Source organism: Oryx dammah, unplaced genomic scaffold (assembly GCF_014754425.2).
Source record: "Oryx dammah isolate SB20612 unplaced genomic scaffold, SCBI_Odam_1.1 HiC_scaffold_19, whole genome shotgun sequence".
NCBI lineage: Eukaryota > Metazoa > Chordata > Mammalia > Artiodactyla > Bovidae > Oryx > Oryx dammah.
Window position 1 is genome coordinate 77204310 of NW_024070203.1, and position 25939 is coordinate 77230248.

Here is a 25939-nt window from a genome sequence, read left to right on the forward strand (position 1 = left end):
CCCACCCCACCCTTCAGCCTGTAGCAGAGCCCCTGATTGAGTTCCCTGAGTCATACCCATTGACTATCTGTTTTACACGTGGCCTTGTAAATTTCTATGTTACTCTCTCCATACATCCCTCTTCTCCCTCCTCTCCTCCTCCCATGCCCATAGGTCTGTCCCCTGTGTCTGTTTCTTCACTGCTGCCCTGAAAATAAATTCATCAGTGCCGTCTCTTCAGATTCCATATATACTGACACAGTATACGATATTTATATTTCTCTTTCTGACTTATTTCACTGTGTAATGGGCCTCTAGTTTTGTCCACCTCATTAGAACAGATTCAAGTGTATTCCTTTTTATGGCTGAGTAGTATTCCGTTGTGTATATGTACCACAGCTTCTTTATCCATTCATCTGTTGGTGGGCATCTAGGTTGCTTCCATGTTCTAGCTCTTGTAAATAGTGCTGCAGTGAACATTGGGTACATGTATCTTTTTCAGTTTGGGTTTCCTCAGGGTATATGCTTAGGAATGGGATTGCTGGATCATATGGTGGTTTTATTCCTAGCTATTTAAGGGGTCTCCATACCGTCTTCCATAGTGGCTGTATCAGTTTACATTCCCACCAGCAATGCAAGAGTCTCCACATTGTCTCTAGCACTTATTGTTTGTAGACTTTTTGATGATGGCCATTCTGACTGGTGTGAGGTGGTATTGCATTGTAGTTTTGATTTGCATTTCTCTGATAATGAGCGATGTTGAGCATCTTTTCATGTGCCTGTTAGCCATCTGTATGTCTTCTTTGGAGAAATGTCTCTTCAGGTCCTTTTCCCATTTTTTGATTGGGTTGTTTGCTCTTCTGGTATTGAGTTGTACAAGCTGCTTGTATATTTTGGAAATTTATTCTTTATCGGTTGTTTCCTTTGCTATCACTTTCTCCCTTTCTGAGGGTTATCTTTTTACCTTGTTTGTAGTTTCCTTTGCTGTGCAAAAGCTTTTTAAGTTTAATTAGGTCCCATTTGTTTATTTTTGTTTTTATTTTCATTACTCTAGAAGGTGGGTCATAGAGGATCTTGCTTTATGTCATCGAGTGTCCTGCCTAAGTTCTCCTCTAAGAGTTTAATAGTTTCTGGCCTTACATTTAGATCTTTAATCATATTTTATTTTAAACAAGAGATTCATACTGCATGTATGGTGTTCTATACTTTGCTTTTTTTTTTTTTTAAACTTGTTTTTTTTTTTTTCTTGGTGAGCCAGCCAGGATGAATTTTTTTTTTCAACTTTTGATGTATCTCAGAGATATTCCCATATCAGTATATAGGTCTGTGTGTATGTACCAAAATGTGTTTTTTTCAGTACTTTGGATAAAATGAGTTCCAACTTACACTGTAATCAAAGCTGAAGGAAATTTTTGTAGGTATGTATTGGCTATAGTCCATGGGATTGCAGAGTCAGACAGGACTGAGTGGCTGAACTGAACTGATTGTTGTACCTGTGTTGTTCTGGCCATTGGTTACATTCTGAGAAATGAAATTACTAGGTTAGAGGCATGTTCAGGTGGCAATTCCTTTTCTTTTTTTTTTTTTTTTGAGGGTACAATTTCAGTTTGAATTATGAAAGGAATTTTGGATTTTGCTTTCAGTGGCTTCCTGCTTAACTGTATGCTTTGGCATCTCTTCATCTTAAAATTAGAAATTTTGACTAAAAAAATGCATTGGGATAGTTAGGGAGTTTGGGACGGACTAGGTACACACTGCTGTGTTTAAAATGGATAACCATCAGGCAGCTACTGTGTAGCACAGGGGCTCGGGTCAGTGTCACACGGCAGCCTGGATAGGAGGTAAGTTTGAGGGGAGAAATGGTGCCATGTATATGTAGGACTGAATCCCTTTGCTGTCCACCTGAAACTGTCACAGCATTGGCAATCGGCTATACTCCAACATGAAATAAGAAGTGAAAAAAATCCATTGGAATTTTTAGCAAGTTTATGTATCTATTAGCTGGCACTGCAAATCTACTGCTACTACTATAAATGCCTTTACTATTACATTCTCCACAGTTGCTTTTCTGCTTCTAGTCTTTAGATGAAGGCTACTGTCCAGTTTCCTTCTTAAAAGTTCAGGTATGATCGTACCATCTTTTCATTTAAAAATATGTAGGCACATAAAGCAGAGTTAACCCAAACCTACCTTTGCCATTTTGCACTGTTCTCCCATACCCGCTGCATTCGGACCCAAAGAACCGGTACTAGACTTCATTCATTTTTGTGCCCGTTTCCTTTATACATACCTAGTATTTCTTTTCCTCTTTGGTCTCCTGACAAACTTTGTACATTCTTCAAGAGGCTGCTCAAAAGTCTCCTCCTCTATGAAGACTGCCTTGAATAGGAAGAGTGGTGTGGTGAGATTGTCAGGGCTACAGGAACTGTATCGTTCAAGGCCTTGAGGGTTAAAGTGTGTGGTTTGGATTTTACTTTAAGAGTACTAGTTCTGATGCAGTATTGGTTCTTATAATCACCTTAGACACTGCTGTCCTGGAATGCTCCTATACCTAATCTTACTGTACCTGGCATTGCTTGATATCTTAATTATTTGTTCCTGTTCCCTTCCATTCCCACTCAGTTATGAGCACCCTGAAGGCAAGGGCAGAATAACAGAGTCTCAGTAAATTTTTGTTGGTGCCTACCATCTGTTGTTGTGTGTGTATATTAAATGAAATGATACCTGTAATATGGCAGGTATGGTAAATACTCAGTAAGTGTAAGTTGTTGGTGTTGTCATTATCACTCGACAGATACATCCTCACTTGGGAATAAAGAGTCCTTTTTTGAAAGAGATTAGATTTGATGCAGGCCTTAAAAGACTATGTAGGGATTACATTGGTGAGTTTTGCTCAGATAGTTTTCAAAACTTTATGGAAATTCAAGGTGCAAGTTAAAACTTGAAATTTGATAATACAATATCTATAGTTATCTGTCTGTGGCACATGAAAGGGAACTATGTCAATGTTAAGGTTTGTCTCCTTAATAGTAAGTACTATATATAGCATTATTCTTACTGTTTTATTTTTCAAAAAATTCCAAGGTACTTCTGACATGCATCTGGGTTTAAAAAGTGACTACAGGTCTCTTTTTAAAATGGTAGTTTTGGTGATATACATTCTGCTATTTATCTGTTGATTAGTCATGATACGTAATCACAGTAGTAAAAGATGTTTACCAGTTTTCACAGTCAATAGCCAGACAAAAAAATAAAAGATAATCACAATTGTAAGCCATAATGGGAACATGAAATAATTACGTACGATTTGGGGAGTCAAGCAGAGTGATGTGGCAAGTGGAAGTGCATACATGCACAGGTGTCATCTACTTAGCCAGTCTGTGTCTTTTGGTTGGTGCATTTAATCCATTTACATTTAAGGTAATTATCAATATGTATGATCCTATTACCATCTCTTTAATTGTTTTGGGTTTATTTTCTATAGGTCTTTTCCTTCTTTTGTGTTTCCTGCCTAGAGAAGTTCCTTTAGCATTTGTTGTGAAGCTGATTTTTGCTATAAAGCTGAATTCTTTTAACTTTTGCTTGTCTGGAAAGCTTTTGATTTCTCCACCAAATCTGAATGAGACTCTTGCTGGGTAGAGTATTCTTGGTAGGTTCTTTCCTTTCATCACTTTAAATATATCATGGCATTCCCTTCCGGCATGTAGATTTTCTGTTGAGAAACCAGCTGATAGCCTGATGGGAGTTCCCTTGTATGTTATTTGTTGTTTTTCCTATGTTGCTTTTAGTATTTTACCTTTGTTTTTCATATTTGTCAGTTTGATTACTGTGTGTCTCAGTGTGTTCTTCCTTGGGCTTATCCTGCCTGGGACTCTCTGTGTTTCCTGGACTTGGTTGACTATTTCCTTTTGCATATTAGGGAAATTTTCAGAAAATTTTCAGGGAAATTAGGATAATCAGCTCTTCAAATATTTTCTCAGGTTCTTTCTCTGTTCTCCTTCTGGGATCCCTATAATGCAGCTGTTGGTGCGCTTAATGTTGCCCCAGAGGTCTCTTAGGCTGTCTTCATTTCTTTTCATTCTTTTTTCTGTATTCTGTTCTGTGGCAGTGATTTCCACTATTCTGTCCTCCAGGTCATTTGTCTGTTCTTCTGCCTCAGTTATTCTGCTACTGATTCCTTCTGGCGTATTATTCATCTGTTTGTTTGCTCTTTAGTTCTTCTGGGTCTTTGGTAAGCATTTCTTGCATCTTCTCCATTCTGAGACCCTGGATCATCTTCACTATCATTATTCTGAATTCTTTTTCTGGAAGGTTGCTTACCCCCCACTTCATTTAGTTGTTTTTCTGGGGTTTTATCTTGTCCCTTCATCTGGGACATAACTTTCTGCTTTTTCATGCTGATTAACTTTCTGTAATGTGGTTTTGTTTTAGCCGCTGTGGGACTGTGGTTCTTCTTGCTTCTTCTGTCTGCCTTCTGATGGAGGAGGCTAAGCGGCTTGTGTAAGCTTCCTGATGGGAGGGACTGGTGGTGAGAAAAACTGGGAATTGCTTTGGTGGCCAGGGCCTTTGCTCAGTAAAGCTTAAATCGAAATATCTGCTGATGGGTGGGGTTGTGCTCCCTCCCTTGTAGTTGCTTGGCCTGATGGGACCCAGCCCTGGGGTCGCTGGGCTCTATGGTAGAGTTAATGGTGACCTCCAAGAGGTCTTATGCCAAGGGAAACCTTCCTGGACTACTGCTGCCAGTGCCCCTGTCCCTGGGGTGAGCCCCTGCTGACCCACGCCTTCACAGGAGACCCTTCAGCATTAGCAGGTGGTTTTGGTTCAGTGTTCTCTGGGGTCACTGCTCCTTTCTTCTGCATCTTGATGTGCCTAAGAGTTTGTGCCCTCCAAGACTGGAGTCTCTGTTTCCCCCTAGTCCTGTGAAAGTCCTGTAATTAAATCCTGCTGGCCTTCAAGTTCAGATTCTCTGGGGATTCCCAGTCCCTTTGTCGGATCCCCAGGCGGGGAAGCTTGATGTGGGGTTCAGAACCTTCACAATAGTGGGAGAACTTCTTTGGTATTATTGTTCTCCAGTTTGTGGGTCACTCACCTGGCAGGTATGGGATTTGATTTCATTGTGATTGTTCCCCTCCTACTGTCTCACTGGCCTCTTCTTTGTCTTTGGACATGGGGTTTCTTTTCTTGGTGGGTTCCAGTGTCCTCCTGTCGATGGTTGTTCAACAGCTAGTGATGATTTTGATGTTCTTGCCAGAGGAGATGAGCGACCGTCTTTCTACTCTGCCATCTTAAACCAGAAGCCCCAACATATTATTTTATATGCACAGATAATTATATAAGAAAGATAGAATTTAGCTAAGAGTGTCAGTTTCATTTTTAGAAAAATAAAATTCTTAATTTTGTATGAATTTTCAAAACCTCCCTTGAATTGGTTTTTACTAGTGTAAAAACATTAAGGCACTGCGAGTATCTTAAAACAGCTTGTGCATGTGCTCTTGAGACACGTTGGTGGGTGCATTTTTATCAAAACCATATACATGGTGACATATTAAATGTATCATATTATTATACTAATCATATGACTCTAGAAACAAAAGTAACCAGAGGACTTAAAGCCTATCAAAACCATCTTTTTGTTTTTGTACAATGGGATTCTTTTTAAATTTGCCAATGAATTCATACCAGTATTGAAACCAGATGTAGACTTCCGTCTTTTAATGTATTAAGCTCAGCTATAAAGTCTTATTTCCATCTCTGATTACTGAGTGTTTCATTCATGGTTTATTATCTCTTTCCTGCCCTCCTTTTTCTTTTTTTAAACTAGAGTCTAAATATGATTCAAATGATTTTAAGATGACATTGCCCCATTTGTGTAGTGACAGAAATAAAATTAAATCTGTATTGAATTGATGATAACCTAATTAAATCCACAAATGAAGTACTCTCGATAAAATTTTTCACTGGAAAGGATTCTTGACAGATACTACTAAAAGAAGTGTTAGCTGTGGTTTGAGTGTTTTTCATCTTAGAACTTAAATCCTACTTTACTTCTTTCTGTATAAAAGCATATCTTCTCTGTTTCTTTTCTTTCTATATATTTTCAATATAAACATGATTTTGAAATTTATCTGAACTGATGAAAAGTCATATTTATAGAAATAAAAAAGGTATTAGTTAAAATGTTTGGTGTTTCTGTTGCCAAATAGAAACCTAGTCTCCTTTGGTAACTGATTTTGTTTGTTTGTAAGTGAAATTTACATTTAAAGATTGTTTGAAAACAAAACTCTCTTTAGGAAAATGACTGTCAACGAACTCCCTTACCCCTTCCCTCTAAATAGTGAGTGTGTGTCCAAAGGACGTGAAATACACATTTAGATCAAGGCTTTCATCTGGGAAGGCCTACTCTCCTTTCTTTCCTATTCTCCATTAGCGACCCAAAATATATGGAGTGGTTTAAATGTTGAAATAGATATTATTCTTTTCCAAAGTGCATTTGCTACCCTTGATATTTAAAAGAGACCAGATAACATTTATTCTTCTAAATTTGTCAAGATTTACCTGAAATTTTTGCACTTAAGGCTGAAATTTAGCTGCCTTTACTCTTTGTTGAATACATACTTTGAATCTCATCTTTGGAACAAGCCTTGCTACTCTGTGCTTATATTGAGGCTAATTCATGCATTCATGTTTGTGTGAAACTCATAGAAAAGACTCTATAACTGTAAATTAATAAAAAAAGTTTAAGTCAACATTATGTCTCTGTGTTCTAGAAAATGTTTGTTTACTTGTTAATTGTTAAAATGATTTTTTTTGAGGGATAGAAACCTTTCATTTTGTAATTGAAGTTAAAAGTCTTAAAGTGCAGATACCACATTTCAGCCTTAATATTCAAAGGGATTGTTAGAATAATACGGTACACAAATAATTTTAATTTAAGACATATCCATGTACTATTAGAATGATTGGCTATCGCATCTTTTTTTTTTTTTTTTTGATTAGAGGGAAGATATGAAATGAACCCCTAAAGTAGAGGAAGGGATTTATTACTGAAAAGAGAAAAGCATAATGGGAAAGAGACTTCAGAAACCACGTTTGCTTCAGATCTGTCCTCTCCACCTTTATTGATTCAGGGCCAGATCCTGGCTGTGGCCTTAGGTATTCTTGTAAACTTCATAAAAACTAGTCCTGTCAGCTTCTTCACCCCTGTATACTCAGCACCTTTAGCAGGACTTATACAAGAGAGCCAGTGCAGTAGATACTTGTTGAAAGAACAGATGCCCAAATTAGTGAACATAAAAATGGATGCCCAAATTAATCTTTTGTTAAGAAAAGATGGTAAAGACCTTTTGTAATGTTATAGAATCATAGAGTTGGAATGAACGTTGAAAGTCTTTTAGCAAAACCAGACAGTTCATGAATCAGCTTACCACCTCTGGCGAGTCTTCCTTCAGTCTTCCTGTGGATTTGTTCAGTGGCAAATGGTTTACGGTGTTCAGTGCTTCACAGCACTGAAATCAGATTCATCCTGAGCCCTAAGTATAGTAGGCCCGTTTAACTTTGAACTTTCTCTAGTATGGCTCTGAAATACAGGGTGTAGGAGCAGACATGACAAGCCAAGAAGTTAATGAAGGATTAGTTGAATTATTGGTTGGAAATAGTAGAATGCTAGGAGGATAAAAATTAAAGTATAATATAATGAGTATATAAATGTCATTTAACTGTGTAAGCAGTATGTAAGTTATTAATGAGATACCTTACATTTCCTTTTTGGTACTAGGCTTTTAACTCTGGTATATTTTATATTTATAGCATATCTCTGTTGGGTTAGCTATGTTTCAAATGCTGGGGAGCTACTGTGTTGAATAGTGCAGCTTCAGAATATAGTGCTTGCTCTCCGTGGACCATGAAGTCAGTCCATCTGGTCTGAGGTAGAGAATCAGTTCCTAAAAGTATTAGAATTTTCAAATAATCCAGACTCCTTATCCATGGCCTGCAAAGCTTTACATGGTCTGTGCAGTACTTTTATGACAGTATATGTTGGTGTTTTATGCAAATGTAAACCACCTGGCAATTTGCTTAGAAATTTTAACACAATAAAGGTTTTTTTAAATTGAGGAAAATTCATATAACATAAGACTTACCATTTTAAAGGGGAAAATTCCTTGTCATTAGTGCATTTACAGTATTGTATAATTACTACCCCTGTGTAGTTCCAAAATATTTTTATCACCTTGCTATCCTTTAAGCAGTTTCTCTCCATCCCACTTCTCCCTCTTGTCCCTGGCAGTCACCAGTCTGCTTTATTTTCCTGTGGATTTACCTATTCTTAATATTTCATATAAGTGGGATCATACAATATGTGCTTTCTGTTGTGTCTGGATTCTTTCACTTAGCATAATGTTTTTGAGGTCTATCCACATTGCAGCACATGTCTGTACTTTATTCCTTTTCATGACCAAATAATATTCCATTGTTTGTGTATACCATGATTTGTTTATCCGTTTCTCTGTGATAAACATTTGGGTTGTCTTAGCCTTTTGGCCATTGTGAATAGTGCTACTGTGAACACTCGTGTACATGTTTTTTTGAGTACCCGTATTTTACTTTTGTCAAATGGTGATAATCTGCTGTATAGGGTTGTTATAAAGATAAATGGGCTAAGGCACGTGGAAGTGTTAGCACAATGCCTGGTACAGATAGCACTGGCTCTGGTGCTATCAGTACAGAAAGTCTTTACGTTTGTACCTCGCTCCTCCTTTTTCCTTCCCCTGATGGCCTGTTTTGGTGTTTCCGTTCTCCTGGTCTTTCTCTGACATTCTCATTTCTGAGTTCTCATTATTAGAGTTGGAAATCTAGGACCTGGGTGGGTGGAGAATGCCTCACTGGGAGGAGGAGTGGTATTGGTGTCCATGCTTCGCGCAGGAGGCTCTTGGCAGCTCACCCCTCTGCATTTCCTCTGCTTTCTGTGACACTTGGTTTCCACTTTCAGCAGGAAAGTGAGGAGCCACCGCGGGGAAGAGTGTCTCTGGATTTATTTTTCAGGACAGACAGCTGTCATAGTGCCGCCTCAGAGTTAGATGGCGTAGGGAAGAGTGATTTCTTAGGGTCAGGGTGCTTCTCGGGATATGTTACGTGCTTTAGGAATGACATGGATAATTTTAAAGAAAGGAGAAATTGAAAGATGACGTTTTCCTTCATCAGAAGAAGAGGTTCTCAGTACTTTTCCTTTTAGCCTTTCCTAAAAGTTTAGTGATCTTTAGAAAGAAGTGCTTGTTAACAACGCTGTCTTGTAAGAGTTTAGTTGTCTCAGCATTTCAGTTGAGTTTTTAAAATATTTCTTTCCAGTTAACAGAAGATGAAATTGCAACCATTCTCAAATCTACTTTGAAAGGACTAGAATACTTACACTTTATGAGAAAAATACACAGAGATATAAAAGCTGGAAATATTCTTCTCAATACAGAAGGACATGCAAAATTGGCGGATTTTGGAGTTGCTGGTCAGTTAACGGTAAGTGTAATCCTTTTGGAAGCACTGTTGATTTGTATTGTCCAGGTTCGAGTGTGACTAAACTTGATAATATCTTTTGAGGGTTATGAAAAGAAATGCATAGCTTCATTGCTTCAAGGAGAAGAAGCCATTATTTAGGTATTATTTAATTATTTTTTATTTACCATTTAAGAGACATTGGATGAATATGAAAGAATATATATTGCCTTCAAAATGCTTAAATATTTGGAAAGGAAAGCTGCATTTGTTCATTTCTGTAGGTTTTATTGTTATAGTGCTATCTTTAATGAAGGTAGTGGAGTTAAGTTACTTATGGACTCTTGGTTATTTCAGAATTCTAAATTCCTAAATATGTCATGTTACAACTGGTTTTAGGAAATTTTAGGAAAATAGTCAATTTCAGATATAACCTGTAGTATTTGAGGGTTTCAAATATTTAGTTTAAGGAATACGTTGGCAAATACATTTCTTTAGTGTTTTTGTAGTTATATCTATGTAATGTTCTTGCAGGATACAATGGCAAAACGCAATACTGTGATAGGAACTCCATTTTGGATGGCTCCTGAGGTCATTCAAGAAATAGGCTATAACTGTGTGGCTGACATCTGGTCCCTTGGCATTACTTCTATAGAAATGGCTGAAGGAAAACCTCCTTATGCTGATATACATCCGATGAGGGTAAGAAAATGATGGAAAATGTCAATGTTAAAAGTGCTGCAGTTTTGTAGTGTGAGTGTAAATAAACATGGAGTAAAAAGATCATTTGAATTTGGATTCTGTGCAAAAATTAGCAAAATTATCTGTCAGGGATTAGTGACTGTTCACTTCTTTCCACCATCATATCCTTAACTGGGAGAAAAAGAAGTGAAGCCTGTATTTCTCTCTACAGCGGCTGTTTTTCTCCCCCCAAAGTATACCTGCTAAATTTCCCCATGATTTAAATAGAAGAAAGGGCTGGCAAATCCACTACATTATTCAGTTCCTCATATTCTGAATATAACAGTGGAGGCTTGGAAGAAATCCATTCTCTTCTACTTACCCTGCATATTGTACCTTTTTGTGTTTTTGTTTCTCTAGCTGAGCTAATATTAAAAAAGAATCCCGATTTCTAATATTGCTATGTATCTTTAAGTGAAATAAGCTTTTATTTTTAGTGTTCAGTGAGAAAATGGAATTCCTTTTATGGATATTATTTTATGCTTTTATGAACTCCTTTTCCATGATAAATTTTTGAGTCTGAAATGTATAGATTGCATATTCAAGTCTAATTGCCACTGCTTTAGAGGTGATGAACAGTTTTTAAATTTATTAGTATGTGAGTCTCAATTCATTATAGATAAGAACATTTATCTTTGTAAACTTATTGCCCTCTAGTGGCTGTATTCAACTCAAGAAGAAAGGATATAGGAATGAAGGCAGAAAGAAGGTGGAGGAGGGAGAGAGAGAGAGTGTGTGTGTGTGTGTTTGTGTGTGTGTAAAGAAAAGAAGATGATTTCAGGGTAGATGGAGAAATGTGTGAAGTAAACATATGGCAGGAAAAAGAATGCCATATTTTAGAGTATTTGAAAACGAAGAATAAATTAGAATTCTGATACTATAGTGCTATTATGAATTGAACTTCAATAGTGTAGATAATAATGTACTATACTGAAATATTTAAAAATCTGCCTGCCACTTCAAAGAGAACTCTTTGAGGAACGTAATTGTATATGATATGTGTCGTCTTCCTTGTACATATAAACTCCTCTTGCTAAAGCGAAACAGAAAAATAGCTTGAATTCTTTGAAAATATTGACATGAAATATAACTAGGTCAGCGTAAAACGATCAATAAAATTCTCATTTCTTTTCTGATTATTAGATATCTTTGGTACTTTCAGCTAGAAAGTTTTTGGGGTGATCCTCAGCTAGATATATTTGAGTTTAAGTTAGTGAGGTTAACCAAAGTATCCAAGACAGCCTAGCTAACTGCCAGGGCTGGGATTTAACCCAGAACTTAAGAGTATTACTGTTCTTCTTCCTCCAGTATAAATCTTATTTTTTCCAACCAAACAGTTCCACATATTCAGTTTGACCATGAGGTAGTCTCTTTAGCAGATAGCCAAGGATTAAAAAAATAAAGCACAGACTAGCTTCTCTCATTGCAAATTACATGGCACTATGTCACAACCAAGTATACTCCTGATCCAACATGATTTCTTTTTTAAAAATTTCAAAAATGTTCATATCCAGGTCTTAAGAATTGAAAACTGAGTCAGTCATTTTTTAATTAAAAAAACAAAACAGGAATCCATGACCTCCTTCCTTCCTGCCCAATTAATAATAGAACCAAGTTGAGAAATTCTGGACGACTGGGCTTGGTTAGAGGTGCCGGTTAAGTTGTCCCCGCCCCCGGCACACCTGCACATCTTCCCTCCCCCAGCTCCTGCTGTGTGTGCCAGGGTCGGCACCTGGCCCATCTCAGTGTGTGTGCACAGGACTTTGCCCTCTGACATCGTATGGCCAGAAATTACAGCTCAGCGACAAAGCTCAGGATTCCCTTTTCCTCTCGCTTTTCACATAGTTAAATTTTGGCTTGAATGACACAGTCTGTGCTCAACAAATCTGCTTTCTTAGTTTTCATTTTATCTTTTTTACCCCCATGGTAATTTCTTAGGGCCGTCCTAACATATTACCACAAATTTGGTGGCTTAAAACTATAGAACTTTATTCTCTTACAGTTCTGGAGGCCAGCAATTTGAAATGAAGGTGTTGACAGAGCTGTACTCCTCCCAGAAGCTCTGAAGGAGACTCCGTTTACTGCCACTTCCAGCTTTGGGGTGGCGGCTGCCAGCAGTCCTTGGCGTTCCTTGGGTTGTGGCTACATCTCTCCAGTCCCTGCCTGCACCTTTTACATTACCCTCTCCTTTGTGAGTGTCTGCGTTTCCCTCTTCTGTCTGTCTCAAATTTTCCTCTGCCTTTTTCTTTAAAGGACAGATGTCATAGGATTTAGGGCCCACTCCAATAATCCAGAACAATCTCCAACTGCAGGGATATTTTTTTTTTTTCCAAATGAGATCCTGTTTAGAAGTTCTGAATATTAGGATATAGACATATCTTTTGGGGGCTACTCTTCAACCCACTATGTCCTCTATAATCTGTTACCTTTTTTCAAATTATATGTATTTAAGATTAGTAACAATTAATTTCAGGATCTATTTTCCTTGTGTTTTCTCAAATTTTAAAAATTGTGGTAAAGTATTCATAAAAATGGTATCATTTAAACCATTTTTTCAGTACACAGTTCAGTGGCATTAAAGTACATTCACATCACACTGTCTACTACAGAAATTTGTATCATCTCAAACTAAAACTCTATACACATTAAAAAGTAACTCTTTATTTCTCCTCCCCCTAATACCTTATAACCATAATTCTCTCTGTTTCTATGAATTTGACTGTTTTAAGCATCTCATATAAGTGAAGTCATACAATATTTGTCCTTTTGTGTCTGGCTTCTTTCACTTAATGTTTTCAAGGTTCATCCGTTGTTGTAGCATATATCCAAATTCTTTTTTTAAGGCTGGATAATATTCCATTGTATAAATACCACATTTTGTTTAACCATTCATCCATATTGGACACTTGAGTTGCTTCCACCTTTTGATTGTTGTGACTAGTGCCTCTATGAACATGGATGTACATTTATTCTCTGTGAGAGTCTGCTCTCAATTCTTTGGGTATATACGCAGAACTAGATTGCTGGGTCATATGGTAATTTTATGTGTAAATTTTTGAGGAACCTCTCTACTGTTTTTCATAGCATTGTGCTATTTTACGTTCCCACCAGCAATGCACAAAGATTCCAGTTTCTCCACATTCTTGCCAACACTTACTTTCTGTCTTTTGATAATAGCCATCCTAATGAGAGTGAAGTGTTACTTCATGGTTTTGATTTACATTTCCCTAATAACTAATGATGTTCAGTATCTTTTCATGTACTTTTTGTTCATTTGTATATCTTCTTTGGAGAAGTGGCTATTCAGGTTATTTGCCATTTTAAAATCGGGTTGTTTTTTGTGTTGTTGAGTTTCTGGTCTCATTTTAATCAGCTTTTCTCTAGTTTGGTCTGCTGTTTTCTATTTGCTGGCTGAAGTCTCCTAGCCCTTTGGCTTTTTACTGCCTGTTTATTGTTCTTCCAGCTGTCCCCCATCACTTTTTGTATCCAATTCTAATACTCAGTCTAAGTCCCTTGATAATTCCTTTGGGTAGAATCCTCCCAGTCCTTCCCTTGGGAGGTCTTTGAGTCAAAGTGTATCTCAGATTTGCTTCTCTACAAGTAGAGGATTGCTTATTTGTATTTAAGTGTTGTATTACTTTGCTTTGTGCAATAGATGTGTTCTAGGGATTTTGTATAAATATTTAATAGTTGTAAATTGGAGTTTACATTTTGGTGATATTATTTTTAACAATAGTTTTTATTGATTCCTTTAGTGATGAGAATAATGCTGTTGAAACTTATTTGCCATATAATTGTGTTTATTTTTTTATCATGGACATATCCATTCTAGCAGTAATACAAAATTTAATCATAAATATTAACATATTTTTGATTTAGTGTTAATGTTAAAATAGATGCCTGTTCTCATGTGGAGGCAGGAAGTCAACCTTTGGACCAGTTGGAGAATATATCTGGTTACCTACATTGGTTATTTTGTGTCAGAGAAACTAAGTGTCACCTAAGTATGGATGTTTGATTTTTTGAAGACAAGAACCCTGGAATGTTCTTATAATCTTTTACTTCTGTTCCCTTTTCTTTATTTCCTTCTGCATATATTCAGGGCACACTGATCGTGTCCCAGTCAGACTTTGAGGATGCAGTGGGAAGCAGTGCAGGTGTGTTTCCTGTTCTGTTGGAACTTCCACCCCAGTGATATCTTGCATTCTGATGTTAGAACTGTTTTGCTTTCTGTGTGTGTGTGTATGGGGAGGAAGTACATATATATTCAGTTGTTTAGAGTGTAAGACCATACACTGTAACAACTTTTATTCATTTATATGTATATTACGGATCATATGCCTATATGATTTTTATTATTTTGGTGTTACATTGCCTGTTTTCCTCCTTTGAACTTATCCTCATCTTCCTTTTTTTCCATTTCTCCCCAGTGCTACTTTTGCTTCCTTTGACTGTTCCCTATTTCCTAACAGTGTACGTACATGAATGCTCACACAGTCCCTTTTGAACCTTCACTTTTCTTTCTGTTTATATTCCATTTCTTCCCCCATCTGTTCCCTACGTTTTTCTGCCTGATTATTTTAAGCTATACCTTGATTCTCTTAACTGTACTTTCAGATCAGAAATAGCTAAGGATCGGAGGAGGGGGCAGATTGGATCATTGGAGAATTTCAGTACTACTTCCAGGACATGTGGCTTTTCACTCTATTTGAGAGTTAGAGTTGTTCTGCTCTGTGGTCCTAATACATGTGGGAGTACAAGGCGTTCCAGCCCCAAAATCAAGGATTAAAGTTTATTACATTGACAGTTTCAACATATTTCTGTTCAGTTGGAGTTATTATTCTTGAAGAGATGAACAAGCAGGGAAAACAGAATAAACAGACCTCAATTTCTCTTGGTTGAGTCTGCTGAGGTCACCCCTGAGGGTTTCACGGGGAAGACAAATTCCCACTGTTAATTTATATTCAAACCTTGCTGTTGATGTTGCCAAGTCCTCTGTAAATATGATTAATTTGGTAACTACTGAGGAAGCAATCATCACTTTCTCACTGACATACTAATTATGTGAATATGAATAGTAATATTGGAGACATATTTCCATTAAGTTTTCCTTAGATAAAGAATTATACTAGAATCTATCTTTTAAAGATTTTAATGTGGGATACTAACAAAGGCAATATTTCTCTGTATTTGTGTGGGAGCATTTATAGGAGACAATTTAATTTGATTTATTAATGATTAAAAGGGTGATTTATATTTCATACTTTTTTGACTGTGATCCTTAGTAGATATTTTCCACATTGTGGCGTATTATGCACATGTGGGCATGCATGTGTGTGCACACAGTTGAAACAAAATATACATAAATAGTTTCCCAGGTAGCTCAGTGGTAAGGAATTCCACCTGCCAATGCAGGAGCCCCAGGTTTGATCCCTAGGTCTGGAACATGGCAGAGGAAATAGCAACCTACCCAGTATTCTTTCTGAGATAAGCCTGTGGACAGAGAAGCCTGGCAGGTTACAGACCATGGGGTTGCAAAGAGTCAGACACAACTGAAGGGTCTGAGCACATCACATATCCACAACATAAACAGTACTTATCTGTGTATGTCTATAATGGGTCCCATGTGAAATAAATTTTATATTGTGAATTACTATTTGTGATCCACTCTGATTTCTATTCTATCACAGTCTTATCTTCTGTTGTACTTCATCTTTCCATTAAAAAAAAAAATGGTGGTTCAAATCCATTCAGTTGATTTTGTGACCCAGTCTTGGTTTGTAACTTCAATTTTAAGGGCAAGAATCACTGTACCAACCTTTGGAAATCTGATTTCTTCCAGTGCCATAATGCTTTCATTGTTGCCACATGGTAGTGGTAACCTGGTGTATGAGTCCTAAATAAATTCTGTTATCTGTAACTTAGTTATATTGGAGTACATCAAGGCTGTATATTGTCACCCTGCTTATTTAACTTATATGCAGGGTATATCATGTGAAATGCCAGGCTGGATGAAGCACAAGCTGGAATCAAGATTGCTGGGAAAAATTTCAGTACCCTCAGAATCGCAGATAACGCCACCCTTATGGCAGAAAGTGAAGAAGAACTAAAAAGCCTCTTTATGAAAGTGAAAGAGGAGAGTGAAAAAGTTGGCTTAAAGCTCAACATTCAGAAAATGAAGATCATGGCATCCAGTCCCATCACTTCATGGCAGATAGGTGGAGAAACAGTGGAAATAGTGTCAGACTTTATTTTTGTGAGCTCCAGAATCACTGCAGACGATGACTGCAGCCATGAAATTAAAGACCCTTGCTCCTCAAAAGGAATGCTGTGACAAACCTAGACAGCATATTAGAAAGCAGAGACATACTTTGTTGACAAAGGTCTATCTAGTCAAAGCTATGGTTTTCCCAGTGGTCGTGTATGGATGTGAGAGTTGGACTATAAAGAAAGCTGAGTGCTGAAGAATTGATGCTTTTGAACTGTGGTGCTGGAGGAGACTCTTGAAAGTCCCTTGGACTGCAAGGAGATCCAAGCAGTCCATCCTAAAGGAAATCAGTCCTGAATATTCATTTGAAGGACTGATGCTGAAGCTGAAACTCCAATAGTTTGGCCCCTGATGTGGAGGGCTGATTCATTTGAAAAGACCCTGATGCTGGGAAAGATTGATGGCAGGAGAAGAAGGGGACAACAGAGGATTAGATGGTTGGATGGCATCATCAACTTGATGGACATGAGTTTGAGCAAGTTCTGGGAGTTGGTGATGGACAGGGAGGCCTGGCCTGCTGCAGTCCATGGGGTTGCAAAGAGTCAGACATGACAGAGCGACTGAACTGAACTGAGGGTTGGTGTTGGAGAAGACTCTTGAGAGTCCCTTGGACTGCAAAGAGATCAAACCAATCAATCCTAAAGGAAATCAGTCCTGATTATTCATTGGAGGGATTGTGCTGAAGCTGAAGCTCCAGTACTTTGGTCACCTGATGCAAAGAGCTGACTCATTAGAAAAGACCCTGATGCTGGGAAACATTGAAGGCAGGAGGAGAAGGGGACAACAGAGAAGGAGATGGTTGGACGGCATCATTGACTTGATGGATGTGAGTTTAAGCAAGCTCCAGGAGATGGTGGAGAACAGAGAAGCCTGGTATGCTGCAGGTTCGTGGGGTCACAAAGAGTTGGACATGACTGAGCAACTGAATAGCAACAAATGGTCCATTTCACTAAATTGCTATGAAGATCATAGAAGACATTATAAATGAGCAATATATATATATAATATTAAATACTTTAGAAATGTTAGGTGGCTTTATTAAGTTTTCAAGCCTCAAATTGAAATTGTAAATTAATTCAAGTTCTTTCAGAGGGTACCCTATTTGATAATATTTACTGTTGTCTTCTTGGCTTATTGAGTAGAGTTGGAGGTATTGGGAGCTTATATAGTGCCCAGGGGAGTTTATTGCCAGCTGGGGGAGGTGTTGAAAGCTTTTAAGCCCTTGCTTATGGCTGCTGAGATGACTTCTGCAGCCTCTACTGGAAACAATATGGAAATAATGAGCCCACGAGGACAGAGAGACATGTGGACTCTCTTTTCTAACCTCAGGTCATACTGTGGTATACAGATGTTTTCTACTTCATTTTCACCACATACTCAGTAATGGAAACTGTGATTCATAAGAGAGTAGATTGAGTTTTTTCTTGAGCAGAGAATTCAGAGTCAGTGGACCCCCAGAACTGCATTTAAATATTGTTTTTTTGGGCAGATGTCCATTTTTTGGTGAGAGAGTTCACAGTTTTCATCAATGAAAATACAAGTTTCTTGATCCCCAAATATTGAGGACTGTGGCTCTCAATAATAGTATTGGAGACCCTCAAGAGAGTTTCTTATTATATTGTATATTTAGGATATGGTTTTGTTCATTATTTACATTATTACAGCATATCACTGTTCTGTATTTTAATCTGGAACCAGGAACTATATATTCATAGGACGTCTATGATTTCCCCCCAATCCCCCAAACTCTTGAACTTCTGGAAAGTTTAGTTTTATGTATGTCTAATTATTGTCTGAAGTTCCACTAATTTAAAAAAGAAGTCTTTTTTTTTTCCCTCTGAATTCTTGTATCACCTTTTCTCTTGTCTTTCTTATGATTCTTTTAAACTTCCTATGTATCAATAGTGCAGTGTTTGTGCTGTTGTCTTATTTCCAAGTTTTAAATGCAAGTGTATTTTGTCTTCGTGTGTCTAATTGAAAAGCAGAGTAACTTACATAAAAGCATCCAATAAATGTTTTTGGTGAATATGTGCTCAATTTCCTTTCCTATCTCAAAAATACTTCATGGTGTTAATATTGAAATCTAGCAAGCCAAAGTTCTTCTTTCTTATAATAATAATGTTGTACCTGTAGGTTAGAATAAGAGTCAGTGAAGTAAATGAAAAATGAAAGTAAATACTAATTAAGTACAACTTGAAAGCCATTGCCAACATCCGCTGGATCATCGAAAAAGCAAGAGATTTCCAGAAAAAACATCTATTTCTGCTTTATTGACTATGCCAAAGCCTTTGACTGTGTGGATCCCAATAAACTGTGGAAAATTCTGAAAGAGATGGGAATACCAGACCACCTGACCTGCCTCTTGAGAAACCTATATGCAGGTTAAGAAGCAACAGTTAGAACTGGACATGGAACAACAGACTGGTTCCAAATAGGAAAAGGAGTATGTCAAGGCTGTATATTGTCACCCTGCTTATTTAACTTCTATGCAGAGTACATCATGAGACACGCTGGACTGGAAGAAACACAAGCTGGAATCAAGATTGCCGGGAGAAATATCAATAACCTCAGATATGCAGATGACACCACCCTTATGGCAGAAAGTGAAGAGGAGCTAAAAAGCCTCTTGATGAAAGTGAAAGAGGAGAGTGAAAAAGTTGGCTTAAAGCTCAACATTCAGAAAACAAAGATCATGGCGTCTGGTGCCATCACGTCATGGGAAATAGATGGGGAAACAGTAGAAACAGTGTCAGACTTTATTTTTGGGGGCTCCAAAATCACTGCAGATGGTGACTGCAGCCATGAAATTAAAAGACGCTTACTCCTTGGAAGAAAAGTTATGACCAACCTAGATAGCATATTCACAAGTAGAGACATTACTTTGCCGACTAAGGTCTGTCTAGTCAAGGCTATGGTTATTCCTGTGGTCATGTATGGATGTGAGAGTTGGACTGTGAAGAAGGCTGAGTGCTGAAGAATTGATGCGTTTGAACTGTGGTGTTGGAGAAGACTCTTGAAGGTCCCTTGGACTGCAGTGAGATCCAGCCAGTCCATTCTGAAGGAGATCAACCCTGGGATTTCTTTGGAAGGAAGGATGCTAAAGCTGAAACTTCAGTACTTTGGCCACCTCATGAGAAGAGTTGACTCATTGGAAAAGACTCTGATGGTGGGAGGGATTGGGGGCAGGAGGAGAAGGGGACGACCGAGGGTGAGATGGCTGGATGGCATCTTGGACTCGACGGACGTGAGTCTGAGTGAACTCCGGGAGATGGTGATGGACAGGGAGGCCTGGCGTGCTGCGATTCATGGGGTCGCAAAGAGTCGGACATGACTGAGCGACTGAACTGAACTGAACTGAAGATCGTGGCATCTGGTCCCATCGCTTCATGGGAAATAGATGGGGAAACAGGGGAAACAGTGTCAGACTTTATTGTTTGGGGCTCCAAAATCACTGCAGGTGGTGATTGCAGCCATGAAATTAAAAGACACTTACTCCTTGGAAGGAAAGTTATGACTAACCTAGATAGCTATTCAAAACAGAGACATTACTTTGCCGACTAAGGTCCATCTAGTCAAGGCTATGGTTTTTCCTGTGGTCATATATGGATGTGAGAGTTGGACTGTGAAGAAGGCTGAGCGCCGAAGAATTGATGCTTTTGAACTGTGGTGTGGGAGAAGACTCTTGAGAGTCCCTTGGACTGCAAGGAGATCCAACCAGTCCATTTTGAAGGAGATCAGCCCTGGGATTTCTTTGGAAGGAATGATGCTAAAGCTGAAGCTCCAGTACTTTGGCCATCTCATGCGAAGAGTTGACTCATTGGAAAAGACTCTGATGCTAGGAGGGATTGGGGGCAGGAGGAGAAGGGGATGACCAAGGATGAGATGTCAGGATGGCATCACTGACTCGATGGACGTGAGTCTGAGTGAACTCCGGGAGTTGGTGATGGACAGGGAGGCCTGGCATGCTGCGATTCGTGGGTTCGGAAAGAGTTGAGCGACTTAACTGAACTGAACTGAACTGAAAGCCATACCGTTGCTCTTGACTTGATTTTTGAACTTTTACTAAGTGCAGTTAAAGTTTCAATTTTAATTGCTTTAATTCATATATATATTTCTGTGTGTGTGTAAATATACACAAACACATATTTGCTACTTTAGATCCTGTTAATATGTTGAAGGAGATCAGAAAGAGTTAATGTTGGCCTCTGGACAGTAGCTTTGGTTTGCTAATGGTGATTCAGTCATTAACCCTCTTGAAGGTCTTAAAATCAATTGTATAGACTTACTATATTGATCCAACCAGTCCATCCTAAAGGAAATCAGTCCTGGGTGTTCATTGGAAGGACTGATGTTGAAGCTGAAACTCCAATACTTTGGCCACCTGATGCGAAGAGCTGACTCAATTGAAAAGACCCTGCTGCTAGGAAAGATTGAGGGCAGGAGGAGAAGACGACAGGGGATGAGATGGTTGGATGGCATCACCAACTCAATGGACATGAGTTTGGGTGAACTCTGGGAGTTGGTGATGGACAGGGAGCCCTGGCGTGCTGCGGTTCATGGGGTTGCAAAGAGTCGGGCACGACTGAGCGACTGAACTGAACTGAAGTGAACTGTATTGATCATTGTAAGTTTTGTTGTGCTTTGTTTTAAACGAGTCATAGAAACTGTTTAGGTTAACGTTTATTTTAGAAGACATAAATATCTAGGTGTTTTTGTATTAGGATATTGGGAGGTATCTGTGGGCAGGTGTTGACTCTACTTTCATGTCTGTTGCACTTAAAAATTCATAATGTTTTTGGAGGAAATGCTGTCTGCAGCATATTGATGTTTAAAATCATGGCTGAATCAGACGTATTTTAAAAAATGAAGACAGATAGAACATACCTGACTTAAAAACTATGTTAGCTAAATTCTCGCAGAGTAGAATTTTCAGCTTCAGCTGTCCTAGAGGAATATATTAAGTACAGATTATTTGTTTGATTATGTTAACTTAGTTTTCAGTAGAACTTTTACATAAATAGAATCATCTTCATTACATCTGGAATCGTTTAAATAGCATAATTACATGTAGTTGTGCTATGTAATGAAAGGTAAGGGATAAATGATCAGAGGTGACTTTATAAGCATTGCAGTAAGTGACTTATAAACTGAAGGTCACCGTTTTAATTGGAAGGTTTGTGAATCTCTTAAATTCTGTAATCAAATGAGTGATATCAAAGGGAGAAGTAATTTAACATAACAATTGTGGCTTATGCCGAACATATGTTCCTGTTAATAAGTTGCATTATAGTCTTTAAGGACTTGTATGCAGTTAGTACATTTTGGTTCATTTGATACCTGCAGTTTTTCTTAATTTTTATTAGTGAGTTGTTACAGTGGTTAACAAGAAATACACAGATTTAAGTTGCAATAGTTTTCCCAGGGTTATATGATCTAACTTCACAAGCTTCTTGGACATATGTAGATGCTTTTCTATTTTGCTTTAGTTATGACATACAATTGATACAGGCAAGCATGAAAGCTTGGGCAAATTTTCATTGCTTTTTCTGGATCTTGCTCAGGTTCTGTGGTATTTATGTAAAGCCCAATTTTGTTACTTGGGAATGCATGTTGAAATTATCATGCGCACTATTTTGCTGTAGGCCCGTTGGCTCTGCCACAAAGGCAGTACACTGCCAGTAGGCCATTTCCTTGTCGGCTGCATTTACAATTTAATAGAAATATTACATGACTTTTTAAACAAGTGTTTTGGCAGGGAGGAAATGGCAGATTCCTTACAAACAAGCATAGCTTCCTTTCCTTAACCACACTCCAGCTACTCAACAAATGGTACTTGGTTTCAAGTTTGGGGGGTTTGAGAGTAGAATGGGAAGTCAGGTTGAAACAGGAATGACACTGATATTTACTATAAAATAGTTATGTATTTTTAACTGCTGGATCTTATTACTGTATAGTTTCAGTGAGTGACAACCAATGTATTTCTGAATTAGGGCTGAGGTTATTTTTATGCAGTTCACCTGGCTGGGGGTATCTGGTTTTGATTGGTTGAAAAGGTCAGGGCCACCAGATAAGCTCTAAGATGTTAGTTTACTTTTTATAATTTTTTTAAAAAATAGTTTTGGCTTTGCTGTATATATTGGTCTTCATGACATTTGAGTAAGCAGTACTTCTTTGGTATCAACTATAATTTTTATCTTCAAGAATCACTTTGGGGTGTAGAGAATATGGAAAGAAAATTTGGTAGACTTGTTAGCACTGACATACAATAGAATGGATTCCTAGCACATCTTTTGTTCAGTTTGCTTTAGCTCACTATTATGTGTTTTGAATTTGAAAAGTCACATTTGCAGTTTTTTAATTTTTTGTTGAATGTTATTCCATCCTATCCCATTCTTATTTTATTTAGGTCTTTTAATCTTAAATCATTTGTAACTGTGGACAAAATGCTGACCTCTTTAATTCTGCAGTATTTCATACTTTCGGGGACTCTAAAGAAAAGAGAAATTGCACTTTATTTTCAGCCTTGATTGTGGTCACATTTTACTTTCTAGTGTAGATCTGGCTTTTTCTTCTGTATGTGAAGAGAACAGTTTATAGTAGGTCTTTCCCCTTTTCTTTTCTTATTGCTTCTGACTTCTTAGCCAGCTTACCTGGCAGCTATAGTAAGTTCTGTTGCTGTGGTGTGGTAGAGACTGGCATTGGGTGTGTTCTTATAGCCATCACAGCATTGGCTTTTGTTACTTTCCATGTTTCAGTTTGTTGGTAATGGACATATGGACATCATATGTTCCGCAGAGTACTGTACGAAGCCAATTTGAACTGTTTCCATTTGCCTCGAGTCCAATCATGATATTTATTTTTCCATGGCACTTACCCAGATTATCCATACCTCCTGCTTAGCTTGTGTCACTGCCACCATGGGCTGCATTTCTTCTGATTGCCTGCAGTTTTTCACAGTATCTAATTGCCTATTCCGTCTTAGCTTTCTTTGCACAGCATTGATTGATGTTTATAAAATATCTCAAGATCTTTTAGATAACAGATACTCAGGTGCATAGAAGTATGATATTCAGCTTGTTTTTTGTTTATATATAAGGAATGTTTTTATATCCAGCCTCCTAGAGTGGAATTGAATATTCTAGTGGAAAACTTAGAAGAGTGACTGTGTCGTTTTAGCCAATATTGCTTACTTTTTAGTATCAACAATAACAGCAATGTGATCTCCCAGAGAACCCTTGATATAACAGATCACGTCATAATTTTATTGCTGAATTTTGAAGAGAAGATCCTAGAAGTTCTTTTTTAGGTTTAAGAAAATATGACTACATTATTGTTTATTGAAGTTGTTCTTCAGCTCTTAGCCCTCTGTGAAGTCATTTTAGATATTGATTTTCAAAATATGAATAAATGAGTTACAGTCATTTCATGACTTTAGGTGAGTCACCTATTACTGTGACCCAAAAGCTTTGGCTTTACACAGGAATGTATTTATTCGTTCATTCAGCAGTTATTTACTGAATACCTACTATGGCTAGGGACTGTTGTCGTTCTGAGGATGCAACAATAAAAAAAAAGTTGAAAATTTCTCTTTATTGAGCTTATATTTGAATGAGGGGGGAGAGATAATGAAGAAGAGAAGTAAATACAACACCTTAGGATTTCTCTGGTGGCTCAGTGGTGAAGAATATGCCTGGCATTACAAGAGATGTAGGAGACATGGGTTCAATCCCTGGATTGGGAAGATCCTCTGGAGAAGGAAATGGCAACCCACTCCAGTATCCTTGCCAGGGAAATCCCATGGACAGAGAAGCCTGACAGGCAACAGTCCAAGGGGTCACAAAAGAGTCGGACACAACTGAGCTACTAAACAACAACAAAAGTTTGTTAGTAATAAGTCCTACAGTAGAAAAAATAAAACAGGTAGGTGAGAAAGGAAATTTCAGTGATGGGGTAGAGTGGTTGATGTACAGTATTGGATTGCTAGTGAAGGCCTTACTGAAGAGATGACTCTTGAATGAAAACTTATAAGAAAATGGGTATCTGTGTACAAAGTATACCACATAGAGGCAGCCACCTGCAGGTTCATCAGTCTTGAAGTGGGAGTGTGCCTGGTAACTCCAGGTCCAGATCATAGAGACTTGAATGCTACAGTAAATACTTAGACTCTTATTCTGAATGAGATGAGAAGTCAGGATTTCTGAGAAGGGGAGTGGCATGAGAATAGCCTGAGGAGTTACAAGGGTAGAATCACAGAAACTAGGAGACTTGAATGACCCACACAGAGATGATTGGATTCAGTTCAGTTCAGTTCAGTTCAGTTCAGTTGCTCAGTCGTGTCCAACTCTTTGCGACCCCATGAATCGCAGCACGCCAGGCCTTCCTGTCCATCACAAATTCCACTCAGAGTCATGTCCACCGAGTCAGTGATGCCATCCAGCCATCTCATCCTCGGTCGTCCCCTTCTCCTCCTGCCCCCAATCCCTCCCAGCATCAGAGTCTTTTCCAATGAGTCAACTCTTTGCATGAGGTGGCCAAAGTACTGAAGTTTCAGCTTTAGCACCATTCCTTCCGAAGAAACCCCAGGGCTGATCTCCTTCAGAATGGACTGGTTGGATCTCCTTGCAGTCCAAGGGACTCTCAAGAGTCTTCTCCAACACCACAGTTCAAACGCATCAATTCTTCAGCACTCAGCCTTCTTCACAGTCCAACTCTCACATCCATACATGACCACAGGAAAAACCATAGCCTTGACTAGACAGACCTTAGTCGGCAAAGTAATGTCTCTGCTTTTGAATATGCTATCTAGGTTGGTCATAACTTTTCTTCCAAGGAGTAAGCGTCTTTTAATTTCATGGCTGCAGTCACCATCTGCAGTGATTTTGGAGCCCCCCCCCAAAAAAAAAGTCTGACACTGTTTGCACTGTTTCCCCATCTATTTCCCATGGAGTGGTGAGACCAGACGCCATGATCTTTGTTTTCTGAATGTTGAGCTTTAAGCCAACTTTTTCACTCTCCTCTTTCACTTTCATCAAGAGGCTTTTTGGTTCCTCTTCACTTTCTGCCATAAGGGTGGTGTCATCTGCATATCTGAGGTTATTGATATTTCTCCTGGCAATCTTGATTCCAGCTTGTGTTTCTTCCAGTCCAGCGTTTCTCATGATGTACTCTGCATAGAAGTTAAATAAGCAGGGTGACAATATACAGCCTTGACGTACTCCTTTTCCTATTTGGAACCAGTCTGTTGTTCCATGTCCAGTTCTAACTGTTGCTTCCTGATCTGCATACAGATTTCTCAAGAGGCAGGTCAGGTGGTCTGGTATAGTTGGTTTTGGGGGGTATGTTTTTAAAAGTGGATTAACAGAATCTGTTGATAGATTAGGTTCATGAGAACACTGAGAGTGCTTTAAAGCCATTTGGTACAACTTTGGCAGATGGTCTTGTTTTTCTGCTCTGCCAAAGTGTAAGGCA

The 25939-nt window shown here is 38.3% G+C and overlaps 1 protein-coding gene across 3 annotated transcripts in view; it reads left to right on the top strand.

Moving 5' to 3' along the window:
- The window catches only part of STK3 (serine/threonine kinase 3), a 309305-nt gene that overhangs the window by 86282 nt on the left and 197084 nt on the right, over positions 1-25939 (top strand). For all 3 annotated transcript variants that reach the window (XM_040261000.1, XM_040261001.1, XM_040261002.1), the window contains 2 exons: positions 9322-9486; positions 9997-10164. In XM_040261000.1, coding sequence (XP_040116934.1) covers positions 9322-9486; positions 9997-10164 — 333 coding nt within the window. The remainder of the gene's footprint in view (positions 1-9321; positions 9487-9996; positions 10165-25939) is intronic.